Source organism: Puma concolor, chromosome E2 (genome assembly GCF_028749965.1).
Source record: "Puma concolor isolate L17-30 chromosome E2, mPumCon1.1.hap2, whole genome shotgun sequence".
Lineage (NCBI taxonomy): Eukaryota > Metazoa > Chordata > Mammalia > Carnivora > Felidae > Puma > Puma concolor.
The window spans coordinates 50018841-50033810 of NC_141681.1; the positions used below are offsets into that span (position 1 = coordinate 50018841).

The window sequence follows — 14970 nt, forward strand, 5'->3', positions numbered from 1 at the left end:
GGTGACTGTGAGCGCCCTTGTCTTATCTCTTCCCCTGAGGGGTCACAGGCAGATGCAGAAACCCTCAGATGTTGGATTCTCCCCTGGGAGATCTTCAGGTCCCCCCTTGTCCCCTGGGTGAAATGTTTGCTCTGCTGGGAAGGGCAGGCAGATGGCATAGGACTCCGACACCACGCACAGGGCTCAGCAAGGAGGAGCTGGAGAAGAGCCCAGGGGCTCTGCTCAGCCCTGCTGCCTGTGGGGTTCAGCTGGGGCTTGGAAACAGGATGCTGTGCTTAGGGGGTGCTCCAGGCCGGGTGATGAGTGTGTTTCCAAGGTCAGGCACTAAGGGTCAGAAGCTAATCATGAAACATTCCTTCCTTTTATTTTCCATTTTTTTCTTTTACTGAGGAAACTCTACCCCCAATGCTCCAATTCACGACTCTGAGGTCAAGGGTCTCATTCTGTACTGACTGAGCCAGCCAGGAGCCCCCATTCCTTCCTTATTGTATGCAAGACAGTGGCCTGACTTTCGGGGGGCAGGAGGTTCCCCAAGAGGCTGGAGCAGCCTCCCAGACTCCCCAAGGCCACCCTCTGGATGCAGCTAACAGCCACGCAGGGAATTGTAATGAACGTGCCAACAGTAACATCCAGACATGTGCAAAGCGCTTATGACTGATATTAGAGCAGAAGCAGCTCATCCCCGTGATAGCATTCTGCCTCATTACATCTTTCTTTTTTTAAAAAAAATTTTGTTTTCAACGTTTATTTATTTTTGGGACAGAGAGAGACAGAGCATGAACGGGGGAGGGGCAGAGAGAGAGGGAGACACAGAATCGGAAACAGGCTCCAGGCTCTGAGCCATCAGCCCAGAGCCCAACGCGGCCCTCGAACTCCCGGACCGCGAAATCGTGACCTGGCTGAAGTCGGACGCTTAACCGACTGTGCCACCCAGGTGCCCCTCATTACATCTTTCTTATGTAGAAAAGCAATAGGCAGCTTCTCCAGAGTCTCTTTTTCTTGCCTCCTCCCTGCTCAACCCCTGGGAGGAGGGTGGCTGGGGCACCTGTCCAAGGTGCTGATGCTCACCGAACTATTCCCAAGGCTTGGGAGCTGTGATCTTCCAGTTGTGTCCACTCTCTTTGCATTCTTAACAAGGAGCATTACTAACAAGGAAGAGGTGGAGAAGGCTGCAGGGAGTGTGGACTGGCCTTCATCACTGGCTCAGGGCAGTGATGGTGTTGTGGACATCCCTGCAGGCAGTGACTCCGTGGTCAGATGACCAAGTCCAGGCTGCCCACCAGCAGTTTGTCATGAACGATTATGGTGAATATGGCCTTGGGGGTGCAGTAGACAGAACAGAGGCCTCTCAGAGACTCCCACATCCCTCGTGTCAGAATCTGTGATTATTTCAATGATGAAGGGACTAGCAGATTAAGTTAAGGACCATGTGATTGTGACATTATGGTAGTTTACCAAGGTGGGCCAATATAATCCAAGAGTTCTTTCTTTTTCTCTTAAAATTTTAAAAAATGTTTACTCATTTTTGACACAGAGAGAGGTAGAGAGAGAGAGGGAGACACAGAATCACAGGCTCCAGGCTCTGAGCTGTCAGCACAGAGCCCAACACAGGGCTCGACCTTCTGAGATCACGACGTGAGCCAAAGTTGGAAGTCTAACCCACTGAGCCATCCAGGCACCCACAAGGGTCCTTATATAAGTGACAGGGGGAGGCAGGAGAGGCAGAACCAGAGAAGAAGAGGTGATGTGGAAACAGGACACAGAGAGACTTCAAGATGTTGCACTGCTGGTTTTGAAGGTGAAGGAAGGGGCCACATCCATGGAACGTGGGCAGCCTCCAACGGCACAGCTTGAAAAACAAGGAAACAGACTCTCTCCTAAGCCTCCAGAAGAGACAGCCAGGTGGGCACCTTGATTTGTGTTGACATCCACCACTAAGCTTACAATAATTTGCTAGAGCACCAAGAGGAAACTAACAAGAGGCATCACCCTGTCTAATCCAACATAGTGTGCATTGCGATAGGAGCATCACAGAGCTAAAAGTGACGTGATACTTTGCAGCTTGTTTTTCTTACCTCTCATCTCATGACTAAGAAACAAGTGGGTGATGGCAAACCCACCTGTGAAACGTGGGTGCGGTGCCTTGGTGCTTGGACCGCTTTTGTGTGAACAGGGCACCTTGAAGCGAGCGAATCCACATGGGCACCCAACCGGGGGCCTCAGGGAAGGACTGAGAGCCGCTGGCCCAGGTGTGTGGAGGAGGCTGCAGGTGGGACAGCAGGACGAGGCCTGTGGACCAGGTGGAAGAGACACTTTGTCCCATCACCATGGGAGCCTGGGTGAGAGTTAGGTGGGGGAAGCCCTCTGCCTCTGACCTGCATGCTTATGTATGGGGAGGACGTGTGTTTCAAGATAAGATCCCGTTCAGGGAGAAAAGTGGACACTGCTGGGAGGTACTGGGCTAGACGTCATGGGCAGTGTCCGGGAAGGCTATGCTCAGAGCATGAAGTCTGGGTCCCAAACCCTGGCGTTCCTCTGACAACCTGCCTTTATGTCACCCCAGCAGGAAGGACATCCCGAAGGCTGGAGAAAGCTTCAGACAGGTCTCAGTGCCCTGGATCTTGGATCTGGGGACAGGGCAAGTTTATTGGTGAAGGCCACCAGTCAGGGCCACCGGGGATGGGTGAGGAGGACCAAAGGGCTCAGGACACCAAAAGGCTATGAAGGGGTCCCACCTGGGACGTGTGCCTGCCCATGGCTGCTCCTTCCAAGCTCCTCCTCGTGTGGTCACCAGAGGCCCCATGTCCTGTGCTCCTGAGAACCCTGTGCACGTGTGCAGACACTGGAGGTGTCTCCAGCCTTGGTCCCTGAGCAGGGTGAGGACCGCTGAGTGCTGTCATAGTTTGGCCACAGCTCTGGTGATCTCTCCTTTTCTAGTTAACGTGGTCCCAGCATGTCAACACCCCTCGCCCCTCCTCTATCTCAGGGGACTAAGGTGGGGGCTTGGTGAACTCAGAGGGAACATTTCCCTGTGTGACCCAGGAGAGAAGGGCCCCAGAGGTTCAGGTGAATTTCTGCTCAGAGAAATCACCATTCACCAAAAAAGGGCCAAGGAGGGGGAAGAGTCCTGTTTCATCAGATCCCCTCATGCTGTCCCTGGTGGGTCAGGGCCCGGGATACTCTCCCTGGGAAACCCCACTTCCTGGGACATGGGGGCCTTTGTCCTGGCCCATCCGGGGTTCGTGGCAGCCTGTCGGGGCTTCCAGAAATCAGGAAGGCCCGGACCCTGGGTCCATGTCCCTGAATATCCTCTGGGCTTAGAGCTGGCTCTCTGGCTCAGGCGGGGGCACCTGACCCCACCCAGGGTCTGGGGTCTCAGGAAGGCCCCTGGAAGGTGTAGCTCCCAGGGGAGGGGAAACTAAGAAGACACTTGTCCTTTGTGGTTGATCTGGCAGTAAATGTTCCTGTCAGGGTGTTGTAACTCCTGTAAAAGAAAAAGAGGCCTCTGAACCCCGCAGGCTTCTCAGAACATGTCTGGGTGACTTTCAGGTCCTGCGTCCACCTCTCTGGGAACCTGGCTGGGTGGCAGGTTTCTGCCCCAGGCCCCTCCTTCCTCCCACTAGCCCCTGTGCCCTTTTGCCCTGCTGTGTCCCAAACCTGAAAGCACAGGCAGGGCAGGCTGGGGACAGATCCTCAGCCCCCTTGGGCTTGGGGGACCTGAACATTCATTGCCCACACTCACCTGGTAGATGGGAACGGCTGTCCTCGGGCTGGGTAGGGCGCTCTGAACAGGGGGAGAGAATGGGTGTCAGTGGACAGAGGGAGAGTCATTTCTCTGCAGGGGTGACCCGTTCTGCCTCTTGAGCAGCTTTCGCCAAGCCTGTTGACCCACACCCCAGACCCAGACCGGTCTCTCCTGAACTCCCTGCCCCACTCCTATTAGCCCAGGACCCCTGGCTGATGTGCCCAGTGCTCTGTCCTTGGCCAGACTCCAGGGTTCCCCTTGGGCCAGCTCAGAGTGGCAGGAGACACTCAGGACGGGGTGGGGAGTGGTCCTGTCCCTGAAGACGGTCCCATTCCTGGGCAGAACGGGCCCTGCCTTGTCCTGGCTACTCTGGGGGAAGCAGGGTGTGTGCTGTGCTGCTGAATTCGTTGGTTCTCTGCCTTGCGCCCGCACAACCTAGACCCCAGTGGGGAGGGGGCGGGCTTACCGGGGATGTGGAGCTGCTGACTGGACCATGACCTGGGGACAGAAACAGGAATTAGCACCCAGGGTCCACCCTCCCAGGAGGTACCGGGTCATCGGCTCTCGGAGAACCAGGGAAGGAGCACCTCCCACAGGGAGACCCACTGGTGCTGGTCTGGGAGGTGCTGAGCCGTGACCTAGATTCCATAGGTCAGGGAGTATGGCCAGTTGGGGTCCCCTGTACTGAAGCCCCAGGGACGTGGTCAGAGGCCCCAGGGTGTGACTGGCAGGAGTGGACATTGGGGGCAGGTCGAGGGGCTCCCTGTGCTGCCTGGGCTGAAGGGATACTCACCAGGGGTGCAGGCTGGGTGCCCCATCTCTCTGTGATTACGTTGGCCACTGGCCCTAGGAAAGATCAGGCTTATTTGTGAGGTGGGCAGGGAGAGGTCACAGCTCTGGTGTCAGAACAGGGGACAGGGAGGGTCCTCATTCCAAGCAGGGCTTAGAGACCCCATCTCTCCACCAGTCAATTTAGGAGGGGAAGGGCCCAGGAGAGGGATAAAAAAAGGCCTTCGGAGCACATGTATCCTCGGACCAGAGAGGAAGCCGGGCAGCGGACGGACACCTAGGAGAAAGTGTCCCGAAAAGGGATCAAGGGCCCAGGAAAGGAATCACACATGAGGGTCTGAGTGACTGGAAGGGTCAAGGCGGCCAGCTGCGTGTGCAGGACGCTTGGGGAGCCCCAGGTATGTCAGATCCCTGAATGCGGTGCCCCCGCTGTGGCCAGATCCTCGAGTCCTCAGGCCAGAAGACGCTGAAGACTGACATTGGCTCGTGCTCTATCTCCATCTGCATGGACGAGGGGCATTGTCCCAGGACCTCTACTTGACGGGGCCCAGGGTCTGCGGTGTCACACATCAGGCACCGTGGTTCCCGCATGTGCCACTTTGGGGGTCGACCCCACCCGGCCTGTCAGGCTCTTTCACTCTCCCTTGTGTGACCTTGGCCAGGACCACCCTCGGTCCTGAGGCTGCAAATCCCCGTCCCAGGGCATGTGGACTGACAAACCACGGCAGGTACCGGTCTCCGTGCACTTAGTACCGAGCACTGCTGTAGGGTTGCTGAGCGAACCAGGACAACCCTGAGGGGCTGTTCTGTGATTGTCCCTAATTTTGCACAGAGGCAGCTGTGGAGGAAGGGCCCCGGGCAGCAGCTGGTGAGGAAGGAGCCGGGTGTGATCAGAGGAGAAATCCAGGGGGCAGTTGGGAGGTCTGGGACACCCAGCCCAGAATCCTGGGTCAGGACGGCGTCTGCCTGCTGGTGAGTCCGCTGGGGTGGGGGAGGGGTGGTGGACAGGATCGTGTGTAGGAAATGCCATCATACCTTCCCGTCTTCACCCGGAGCAGGACATACCCCAGGGAGGCCACGAGTGCCACCCCAACCAGGACCCCAATTGCAATGCCAACACTGGTCCCCACAGGGAGGCCCGTGGGGCTTCTTCCATCTGAAATAAGAAGCAAAAGGGAGGAGGAATGAGTCCCAAGTCATATCTGCTGAAGCCATGAGGGGCTTGGGGGCGGGGGGAAGGGCCTGGTTAAGGAGGAAGGAAAGACTTTGAGGTCTGGGTGGTGTGTGTTATCCCTACAGCATCCCAACCTGCTTGCCTGCTGTGTCATTTAGTTTTTTTATTATTGAGAGACAGAGAGAGAGAGAGAGAGAGAGAGAGAGAGAGAGCAAGAAGGGGGAGGGGCATGAGAGAGCGAGAGACAGAATCCCAACCAGGGTGTCTGCTTTCAGTGCAGGCCCCAACGAGGGGCTCTAACCCACGAACCGTGGGATCATCACCTGAGCTGAGATCAAGAGTTGGACGCTTGGGGCACTTGGGTGGCTCAGTTGGTTAAGTATCTGTCTTTGGCTCAGGCCATGACCTCATGGGTCATGGGTTCTGGCCCCGCATTGGATGCTGTGCTGATAGTACGGAGCTTGCTTGGGATTCTTTCTGCCTCTCTGTCTGCATCTCCCTAACTCCATCTCTCTCCCTCTCTCTCTCTCTCTCTCAAAATAAATAAATAAGCTTTAAAAAATCTTTAAAAAAACCCCATAAGAATTGCCAGCTTAACCAACTGAGCCACCCAGGTGTCCCTGCTGTGTCGTTTCTACTCCTCATAGTGAAACCTTGGACTTGAATCTTCATGTTGCCCTCCTCTGCCCAAAACTGTGGTCAGTGCCAACATCCTGCTTATTTTCCTCCTAAGGCCTCTCTCTCTTCCTCTCACATTATGCCTCTTCCCCCATTTCTTCTTTTCCATCACTATCGATGGTCTTAGAGGGAGGCCCCTACTTGTCTACTCAACACGGATTAGTGAAAATAAAACTAGCTGACTGCTTTCGAGGTCAGCGCTGGGCCAGGCACATGGGAAATACTTTGTGTTTATCTCATCTGCTGCTTCCATGAGGCGGCCAGGTGTCAACCTCACTGTGCAAATTATGGTCTGAGAGTGTCAAGGGCTTCAGTAAAGTAGTGAAGGTCACAGAACTGGACCGAGTTGAGACAACACTTAATCCCAGCTCCACGGGACGTTACGGCTAATAACAACAACGTCAATGACAAAAGATCAAGAACTGCTAAATTTGATTGAGCCTTGAACCTGTGTAGGATGCTGTCTCAGGATTTAAGATCTCATTAACCTCATAGTGACAACCCTCAGAACAGCCCTAAGACCCAGCTGTTCTTTCCAGTTTTACAGATGAGGAAACTTAGGTTTTGGAGGTTGAGTGTCTTGTCTGAGGTCCCACAGCTGGTATAAAGCAGAACCAAGATGTTAACAAGATTAGTCTAATTCCGGGGATCTCATCCACATTGCTGTAGAGGCTGTGAAGGAGGCTCCCACCTCCCCCAGACCGGTATTCTATTTCACACACATCCCCTGCCCATGAAATATACAGGGAGGAAGGGGGAGAAGTTGAGGGTTACTCACAGCTCACAGTCAGCCTGACGGGGTTACTTTTCCTGGAACTGACTGGGTTGGAAACTTCACACTGATAATTCCCGGCATGCCCCACCCTGACAGGGCTTATGGTGAGGGTGCTGTTGTCCGGGGACAGCTTCATCCTCTCCAAGAGCTTTAGACTCTGGTTATTGAAAAACCACCAGATGGAGACCCCTGTGTTATTTGTAGAGCAGGTCAGGACCACAGAGTCCTTATGTTCTGTGGCTGTGGTGTCGCTGGCATGGACAGTAGGCTGGGACACTTGCTCTGTGGAGAAACAGAGGAGGTGACAGAATGAGAGGGGGCCTGGGGCCATGCTCCTTCTTCCAAGATCTCGGCCACTCCTAGGGCCCCACGGAGCTCTGTAAAGGTGCCCCAGAGGATGGCCCTGATGTCTGCAGAAGGATGAGTGTCTTTGTTCAGGTGGCGATCTATAAGGAGGGGGCTGTACCTCTCCCTCTGACCCTCAGGTCCCCCTCTGGCCCTCAGTCATCTGCCTGGTCTGCCTGGACATCTCTGTAGTATCAGCACCACACACCTCTTAGCCCATGTCCAGCATCCTCATCAGCAGGTGGAATTCTTCCCATGGACTCCTGTGTGATTCCTTTCTTGAACTTCTATGACTTTAATAGATCAAGCCTCACTCCTTATATACCTTTTCGTGTATGGTGGGGAGGAAGGCTTGCAGGCCTTCTATCTCTGCGTCCCCAGCAGCTTTGTGTAAAGTAGGGAAGGTATTTGCACGGTTATAATTTATTAGGAAATCAGAGCAGCCCACCCAGTCTTCATCACCTTAGGAATTAAAGAGTTTCAATCTACAGGATTTCTCAGGCTGAAGAAGGCTTTCACTTCCACCACTGTGGATTGACTCTCATGGTGAAAAACTTCTGTAAAGAAGCGGTTACTGTATACAGAATACTGGCACCCTTATAAATAGAAGGAAATGATTGCAACAGAATAAAGGCCTTATAGGAAACACCCCCAGCTAGCCTCATACTCTATGGTGAAACACGGAAAGTGTTTCCTCTAAGATCAGATAGTACATAAACATGCCTCTTTCACCACCCATGTTCAACAGAGGAAAGGAGTCCAGGCCAAAAGAATTAGGAGAAAAACTATAGAATGCAATCAAATTGGAAAGGAATAAGTACAATGAGGTCTGGTTGTAGATGATGGAAATTATATGTACAAAACTCTAAAGATTCTGCAAACATTGTTGAACTAATAAACAATTTCAACACACTTGCAGGATACAAAATCAACAGGCAAAAATCAATTGTGTTGCTATACACTAAAAATACCTTCCTCCCAAAATCAAGAAAAAAATTCATTTACAATAACATTAAAAAGAATAAAATAGTTAGGAATGAAAGAATGAGGCAATAGAGTATACATGGAAATCTAGAAAACGTTGCTGAAAGAAATTACAGAAGACACAAATGAAGGGAAAGACATCCCATGTTCATGGATGATGAGACTTAATATTGTTAAGATGACAATACTACCCAAAGAGATCCACAGATTCAATGTAATCCGTAACAAATGCTTTTCTTTTAAGATTTTATTTTTAAGGAATCTCTATACCCAACGTGGGACTTGGACATACAACCCCGAGATCAAGAGTCGCATGATCCACTGTACTGAGTCAGTCAGGTGCCCCCCCTGTTAAATTCTTAAGGAAATATTTTGCAGAAATAGAAATTTCCAAAAAGTCACATGGAATCTCAGGGGCCTCAAATAGCCAAAATTATTTTGAAAAAGAACAAAGTTGGAGGACTCCTACTTCCTGACTACAAAGCTACAGTCACCAAAATAATGTGGGCCTGCTATATAGATAGACATAGAGACCGATGGGATACAACAGGCACCCCAGATACAAATCCTGATACATACGGTCCAATGATTTTCAGTACGGTTGTCATGACCATTCAATGGAGAAAAACTTCTATTCAAGAAATGGTCTTGGGAACACTGGATACCCATGCAAATGAATGAAGTTGGATCCTGACCTTACATCATGCACAAAAACTAACTTAAAATAGATCAAACATCTAAACGTAAGAGTCAAAACTGTGAAAGTCTTAGAAGAAAACATAAAGCAAAAGCTTATTGAAACTGGATTTCCCGATGATTTCTTAGATGTGACACCCAAAGCAAAGACAACAAAAGAAAAAACAGATGAACTGGATTGCACTGAAATAGAAAACTTCTGTGCACCAAAAGGCACAATCAAGAAAGTGATGGTAGCACTTAAGGAATAAACAGGACTCAGGAAGGAAATAGACAGCATAGGAAATATAGTCAATGGCATTTTATTATTTTAATTTTTTAAAGATTTTAAGATTAAATAAGCTCTACACCCAATGTGGGGCGTGAACTCACAACCCCGAGATCAAGAGTCACATACTCTACCTACTGAGCCAGCCAGGTGTCCCTAGTCAATGGTATTTTAATAGCATTGCATGGTGACAGATGGTAGCTACACTGTGGTAGGCATAGCATAACACAGAGTTGTCCAATCTCTATGTTGTGCACATGAAACTAGTGTTACATTGTGTGTCAACTAAAGTTCCCTAACCACCACCACCACCACCAACAACAACAACAATAACAAAGTGATGGCACCCACAGACTGGAAGAAAACATTTGCAAATCATAGCTGGTAAGAGATTAATATCCAGAATATATAAAACACTTCTGCAATTCAACAACAACAAAAAGCAACTTGACCCTGAGGACCCTTCTTTTTTCCCCACCTGCAAAGGCGCCTTATATGTGTGGGGGTTTTGGGAGCTGACAGAATCCCCTCCCCACACTGCAGACTGGACTGGGAGATCTCAGATCTCAGACCTCAAGATCTGCCATGAGAAATCAGACAGCACAGGGAGGAAGCATCTGCAGACATGTGATGGGAGAGTTCAAGGACAGATCTGAGTCACAAGCAAATGCAAAATAACTTCTTCTAGGCTCTTTTCTGGAAACCAGGAAGATCTCCACCACAGTGCTTGATGTAAATGCTTCAGGGATCCACTTACCAGAGACTGTGATAGTCTTGACCGTGAACTTATTGAGGCGAGTGCCAGGGTTATAAACAAGGCAGGCATAGGATCCAGTATCATTCACAGTGATGTTGGGGATAAAGAACTCCTGTGAGGATGGCTGGGGGCTCCCATTGATAATCCAAGAATACTGTGCAGGCGGGTTAGAGGCTGAGTGGCAGGAGAGACTGAGGTTTTCCCCTGGACGGTAATAGGAGTCTGTGGGGGAAATGGTGGGGGCATCCGGGCCATCTGGAGCAAACAGAATAAAGCCACATGTGATGTAATCCAAGGGAAGGGGAAGAGGAAGATCTGGGTGTGTATAGGGGCCACAGTGTCCAGCTAAGTTGGGTCAGAAGCCATGGCCAGCCTGGGTGTCTAGGTGAGAGTAAGGTACTCAGACCCCAGAAGGACACATGTGGCCTGGCCTCTGGCAGCGTGGATTTGGGCTGGCAGCCTGGGCCATGTAGGAATACAAGTTACTCACAGAGAACATTCAGGGTGAATGGGTCACTATGACCGGCACTGACTGGGTTCCAGGTTTCACACTCATAAGGTCCTGTGTCATTCCTTGTGACACCATGTAAAGTGAGAGTCCTGTTGTCCAGGGACAGCTCCAGCCTGGCGCTGTCCGGGAGGCTCTTACTGTTTACTGACCACAGGTAGCTTGTGTTCTGAGTCCGAGGTTCACACGTTAATACTACAGAATCCACGTTCTCCACGGGGTCCGAGTTGTTGCTTGTGATGTTGGGTTTGGGTAACTCCGCTGTGTAGACAACAGAGAGAACATTGCCCTGTGTGGTACCTGTGATTCCTCCAAAGGCATCTTCAATCAGAGCTGCCTTCTCTCATCTGTCTGCCAACCCGAGTCCTTAAGAATAAAGCAGATCTGGGGCGCCTGGGTGGCGCAGTCGGTTAAGCGTCCGACTTCAGCCAGGTCACGATCTCGCGGTCCGTGAGTTCGAGCCCCGCGTCGGGCTCTGGGCTGGTGGCTCGGAGCCTGGAGCCTGTTTCCGATTCTGTGTCTCCCTCTCTCTCTGCCCCTCCCCCATTCATGCTCTGTCTCTCTCTGTCCCAAAAATAAATAAAAACGTTGAAAAAAAAATTTAAAAAAATAAAAAAAAAAGAATAAAGCAGATCTGTGAATCTCAAGACAAATGCGAGAGGATCTGAGGACTCACAGAAGGAAAAGCCCCCTGCTCTGTGTGTCTGAGAGCAAGCACAGAGATTCTCAAATGTCAATCACAGAGCAGAGTTTTGTCGTGGAAGACGCGGGACAGAGTCAGAGACAGCCCCCAATCCCCCAACACGGCACCTCTCCTGGTTCTTCGCAGACCTGATGGCTTGGCCAGGGGATGGGGATCTGAGCAGAAATGACACCCAGGGACACCAGAAGCAAGCCCAGAGGTCAGTTCAGTACTTGGGCCCAGGGCCTGAAGGGGCTTTGATAATGACTGCCGTGAGACAGTGATCCCATACATGGGAGAGCAGAGTCCAACATCAAGCAAAGAGTCAGAGCATGAGCAGGAAGGAGGGGTGATGAGCGAATGAATGACCACATCTCTTCAGAAAGGCAACCTGGTGCAGGATCCTAGGAGGCCTGGCCCTCCTCCAGCAACAGAGGCACCCACACTGTTCACTCCATCCCTCCTATTTTTTTTTAATAATTTTTTTAGGGCTCATTTATTGTTGAGAGACAGAGACAGAGAGAGACACAGAGAGAGGGGTGGGAGGGGCATCGAAGGAGAGAGGACAGAGGATCCAAAAGGTTTGCCCTGACAGGAGGGAGCCCGATGTAGAGCTTGATCTCAGCAGATCTGGACCTGAGCCGAAGTTGGACACTCAACCACCTGATCCACCCAGGCGCCCCTCACGCCTTCCCTCCTAAACAAAAGCAAGTGACTTGGTTACACGTGGACCCTGTGCTGGTTTCAGGTGCAGAGTCAGAAGGAGAAGGCAATTCCACCCCAGTGGGAGCGACACCAACACACCAGGAAACACTCAGTGATTTCAAGTCCAACACAGGGAGGTGAGGATGGGCCACCTGAGGGGCGGCAGGGGCATGCTGACTCAGGTTGCTGCTGGGGGTCATTAGTTGGAGAGTGAACACAGAATGAGCCTCTATTTGCTCTCACTGCCCACACCAGCACCCTTCCCGCTGATGGAGGAGAGGACGGGGCTGTGCTGCCCAGCAGCCCATCAGCCTGTGTGACCCTGATTCAGTGACTATACCTCCCTGGGCCTCAGTTTCCCCCTAATACAACAGGAATAATGGTAAATGATCTCCACCTGCCATGCCTGTGAAGTAAACTTTAACCATCCTTAAATACCTGGCCTTAAAATGGTATATCGCGGCCGGCCACTCAAATGGCCTCTCTTACTCTTGCCTCCACAAGACAAGGCTCCCTCCCTGGGCCTCCTTCTTGGGAGAGGAAGAGCCGTCAAGAGCATCTCTCTGCTCTGTTCCTCCCTGGGGGTGCTGACCCTCCGCTGGAGTCTCCTAAGTCCCCCACAGCAGTTGGCTAATGGACTGGAGCCTTTTTATGTCTGTGCTGCCCATGCCTCTCTCCAGATGCAGATCTGGAGACTGAGCCCTGGCTGGCGACCAGCTCAGAGGCTCAGGACTCGGGCAGCTGGGAAATCATTGCTCCCTGTCAGCCCTGCCCAGGAGCCCTACCCCACCCTGGCACAGAGTCCCCGGGGTCACGAGACTCAGGAGCCCCAAGGCACTGTTCTGGGCAAGGGCCTTCTGGGCTGAGCTCTAGTGAGGATCCCAGGGCCCCTTTGGGCCTGGCCTTGACTGTGACCTGCATGGTCTTTCTCAGATGGTCGTAGAGTCTGGATTCCAGGAAAGGAGTTGCAATCTTAGGAAATTCATCTCTACTGTGTGTGTCCTGCACTAAATGCTCAAACACCATTTGGAACAAAATGCAGAAGGGAAGGGAGGCACAGTCCAGGCCTGTCAATGCTGTGTGTACGAAGTAGAATTCACTCCACCCGACATCAGAGGTGACAGGAATTACTCACGATATACACGGAGCTGTCCAGTTACTTTTTCAACCTGAACATTCCTCTTTATGATTTGTAGGGTGTAGTATCCTGTGTCCTCCAGGTTGATGTTCTGGAATAGCAAGGATCCATTAGGATATAATGTCTCTCTGCCGCTGTGTGCATATCCTGGGATAATTTCTTGTGAGTCTGTTGCATATGATATAATTTCCGTACGGGGATCTATAGTTGTCCCTTTGAACCAACCATAGCCTATAAGATTGGCAGGCAGATTGTGGACATGCAGAAGAACGTCCTTCCCTTCGGCAGCATTGGGCGGCACCGATTCAACAGTGACTTGGGCAGTGGTGGGAGGGTTCCAGAAGGTTAGGAGTGAGACTAGGAGGGAAGAGAGAAGACCTGGATCAATATTTGGCCTATGTATTGGGACGGAAAGATGTGGCCCTGGAGACTGAGCAGGTCCTAATCGCTCAGCCTTGGGCCCAGGGGTGAGCGTGTGTGTGTGTGTGTGTGTGTGTGTGTGTGTGACAGCGTGCGCACGCGTCCTACGGGTCAAGGTCAGGGCACGACCGCCATGGCTTCAGCGCTTCTGAACTTGTGATTTCCTCTGTTTCCAATACTCTCCCTCAGATGTCCGTGGGCTCACTCCCTCACTGACCTCAGGTACCTGCTCACACTCAGGGGTCCTTGGGAGAGGCCTGCCCACACCGCCTCCTCTAAAGACCCTCTGTCTTCACATTCTGACCTTTCCCTGCTCTGTTCCCTTCATGGCCTGTCAGTGCCCGACCTCCCATACTGTGTCTTTGCTTGTCTGTCTTCCTCCCCAGAGAAGTGTGCTCAGGGAGGGCAGGGACTCTGATCTGTGTTGTGCCCCAGTGGTGGGGCCGGCTGCAAATACCTGTGGATGAATGAATGAGTGTTCCCAGGGCCCAGCATTGATCTGTCAATATCTCAGGTTGGTGGGAGGGGCAGCGTTTAGGGTCCCTGCTTGCTCACATCGTGTCCAAAATTCAACCCTCAGTGATGAGTAACTTGGGACACACAGCACGTCGCTCGCTCGCCTCTTCCAGATCATGAGATTTTCCTGTTGCTGAGCCGGGAACCCCCTCTCCTGCCCTGCCCTGTTCCCATGTCCCCTCTCGGCGCCCCGTCTTCCCCTGGGAGACCGCAGCCAGTCTCTCTCTTCCCTTCACCCTTAACCCAGGGGATCGTCCTTCTTACCTGCCAGCAGGAGCTCCTGCCAGGGGACACGCCCTCCTCGGGGAAGGGCCGAGGGGGGCTCCATGCCGCCTGCTGCCTGCTCTGTCCTTCCCTCTGTGAGGAGAGCTTCGGCTCCAGAAATGCTCAGGAGCACCGCTGTCACGACAGGTTGGCTCTGTGGTCCTTCCTCCATCTGTGCTGAGCCGCCTCTGGGGGCAGGAGCGCTTGGCCGGGTCACGTGGGCAGGGGCGGGGTCTCTGCCCGGTCCCTCCCCCTCCCCTCCCCTCACTCCTGCCCTCCTGGTCTCCTTCCCCTTTCATTTCGTCTACGTTTGGGTTCCCTGCGAATTGCTGAGGCCTCTCCCTCTTCAGCTGGAATTTCCCACCATATGCGAGTGCGCACACAATGCCCTTGTGTGGACAAGCACAAGCCTGTGGCATTGGTGTCCTGGGCGCTCCCCGCAGCTCAGGGTCGGGGCGCACAGTCAGCCCCCTGCAGCCCTCTCTCCTCCCTATGTGCCTTTTCTCTTCAGAGCAGGAGCCCGAGG

General features: G+C 52.4%; 1 protein-coding gene across 2 annotated transcripts; it reads right to left on the reverse strand.

Moving 5' to 3' along the window:
• Nucleotides 1-2604: 2604 nt before the first annotated feature.
• LOC112851338 (cell adhesion molecule CEACAM6-like) lies at nt 2605-14607 on the reverse strand. Of its 2 annotated transcripts, XM_086689955.1 has the most exons (10): nt 14445-14607; nt 13242-13601; nt 10702-10980; nt 10212-10466; nt 7165-7443; nt 5570-5690; nt 4539-4591; nt 4212-4243; nt 3743-3784; nt 2605-3484 (listed from the first exon to the last, which is right to left on the reverse strand). In XM_086689955.1, exons 1-10 carry the CDS (start codon nt 14506-14508, stop codon nt 3419-3421), a joined length of 1551 nt encoding a protein of 516 aa, XP_086546081.1. In that variant the 5' UTR covers nt 14509-14607; the 3' UTR covers nt 2605-3418. The 2 variants fall into 2 exon arrangements, with proteins under 2 accessions (XP_086546081.1, XP_086546082.1); XM_086689956.1 differs by lacking the exons at nt 10212-10466; nt 10702-10980.
• Between the last annotated feature and the right edge of the window lie 363 nt (nt 14608-14970).

What these genes read in the sequence shown, in the direction of transcription:
- LOC112851338 (XM_086689955.1), bottom strand. Translation starts at nt 14,508, where the DNA reads ATGGAGCCCCCCTCGGCCCTTCCCCGAGGAGGGCGTGTCCCCTGGCAG. An exon ending in TGGACAGCTCCGTGTATATC is followed by an intron (nt 10,981 to 13,241) that starts GTGAGTAATTCC and finishes TTGTCTACACAG; the next exon opens with CGGAGTTACCCAAACCCAAC. An exon ending in GCACCCAGCCTGCACCCCTG is followed by an intron (nt 4,244 to 4,538) that starts GTGAGTATCCCT and finishes TTCTGTCCCCAG; the next exon opens with GTCATGGTCCAGTCAGCAGC.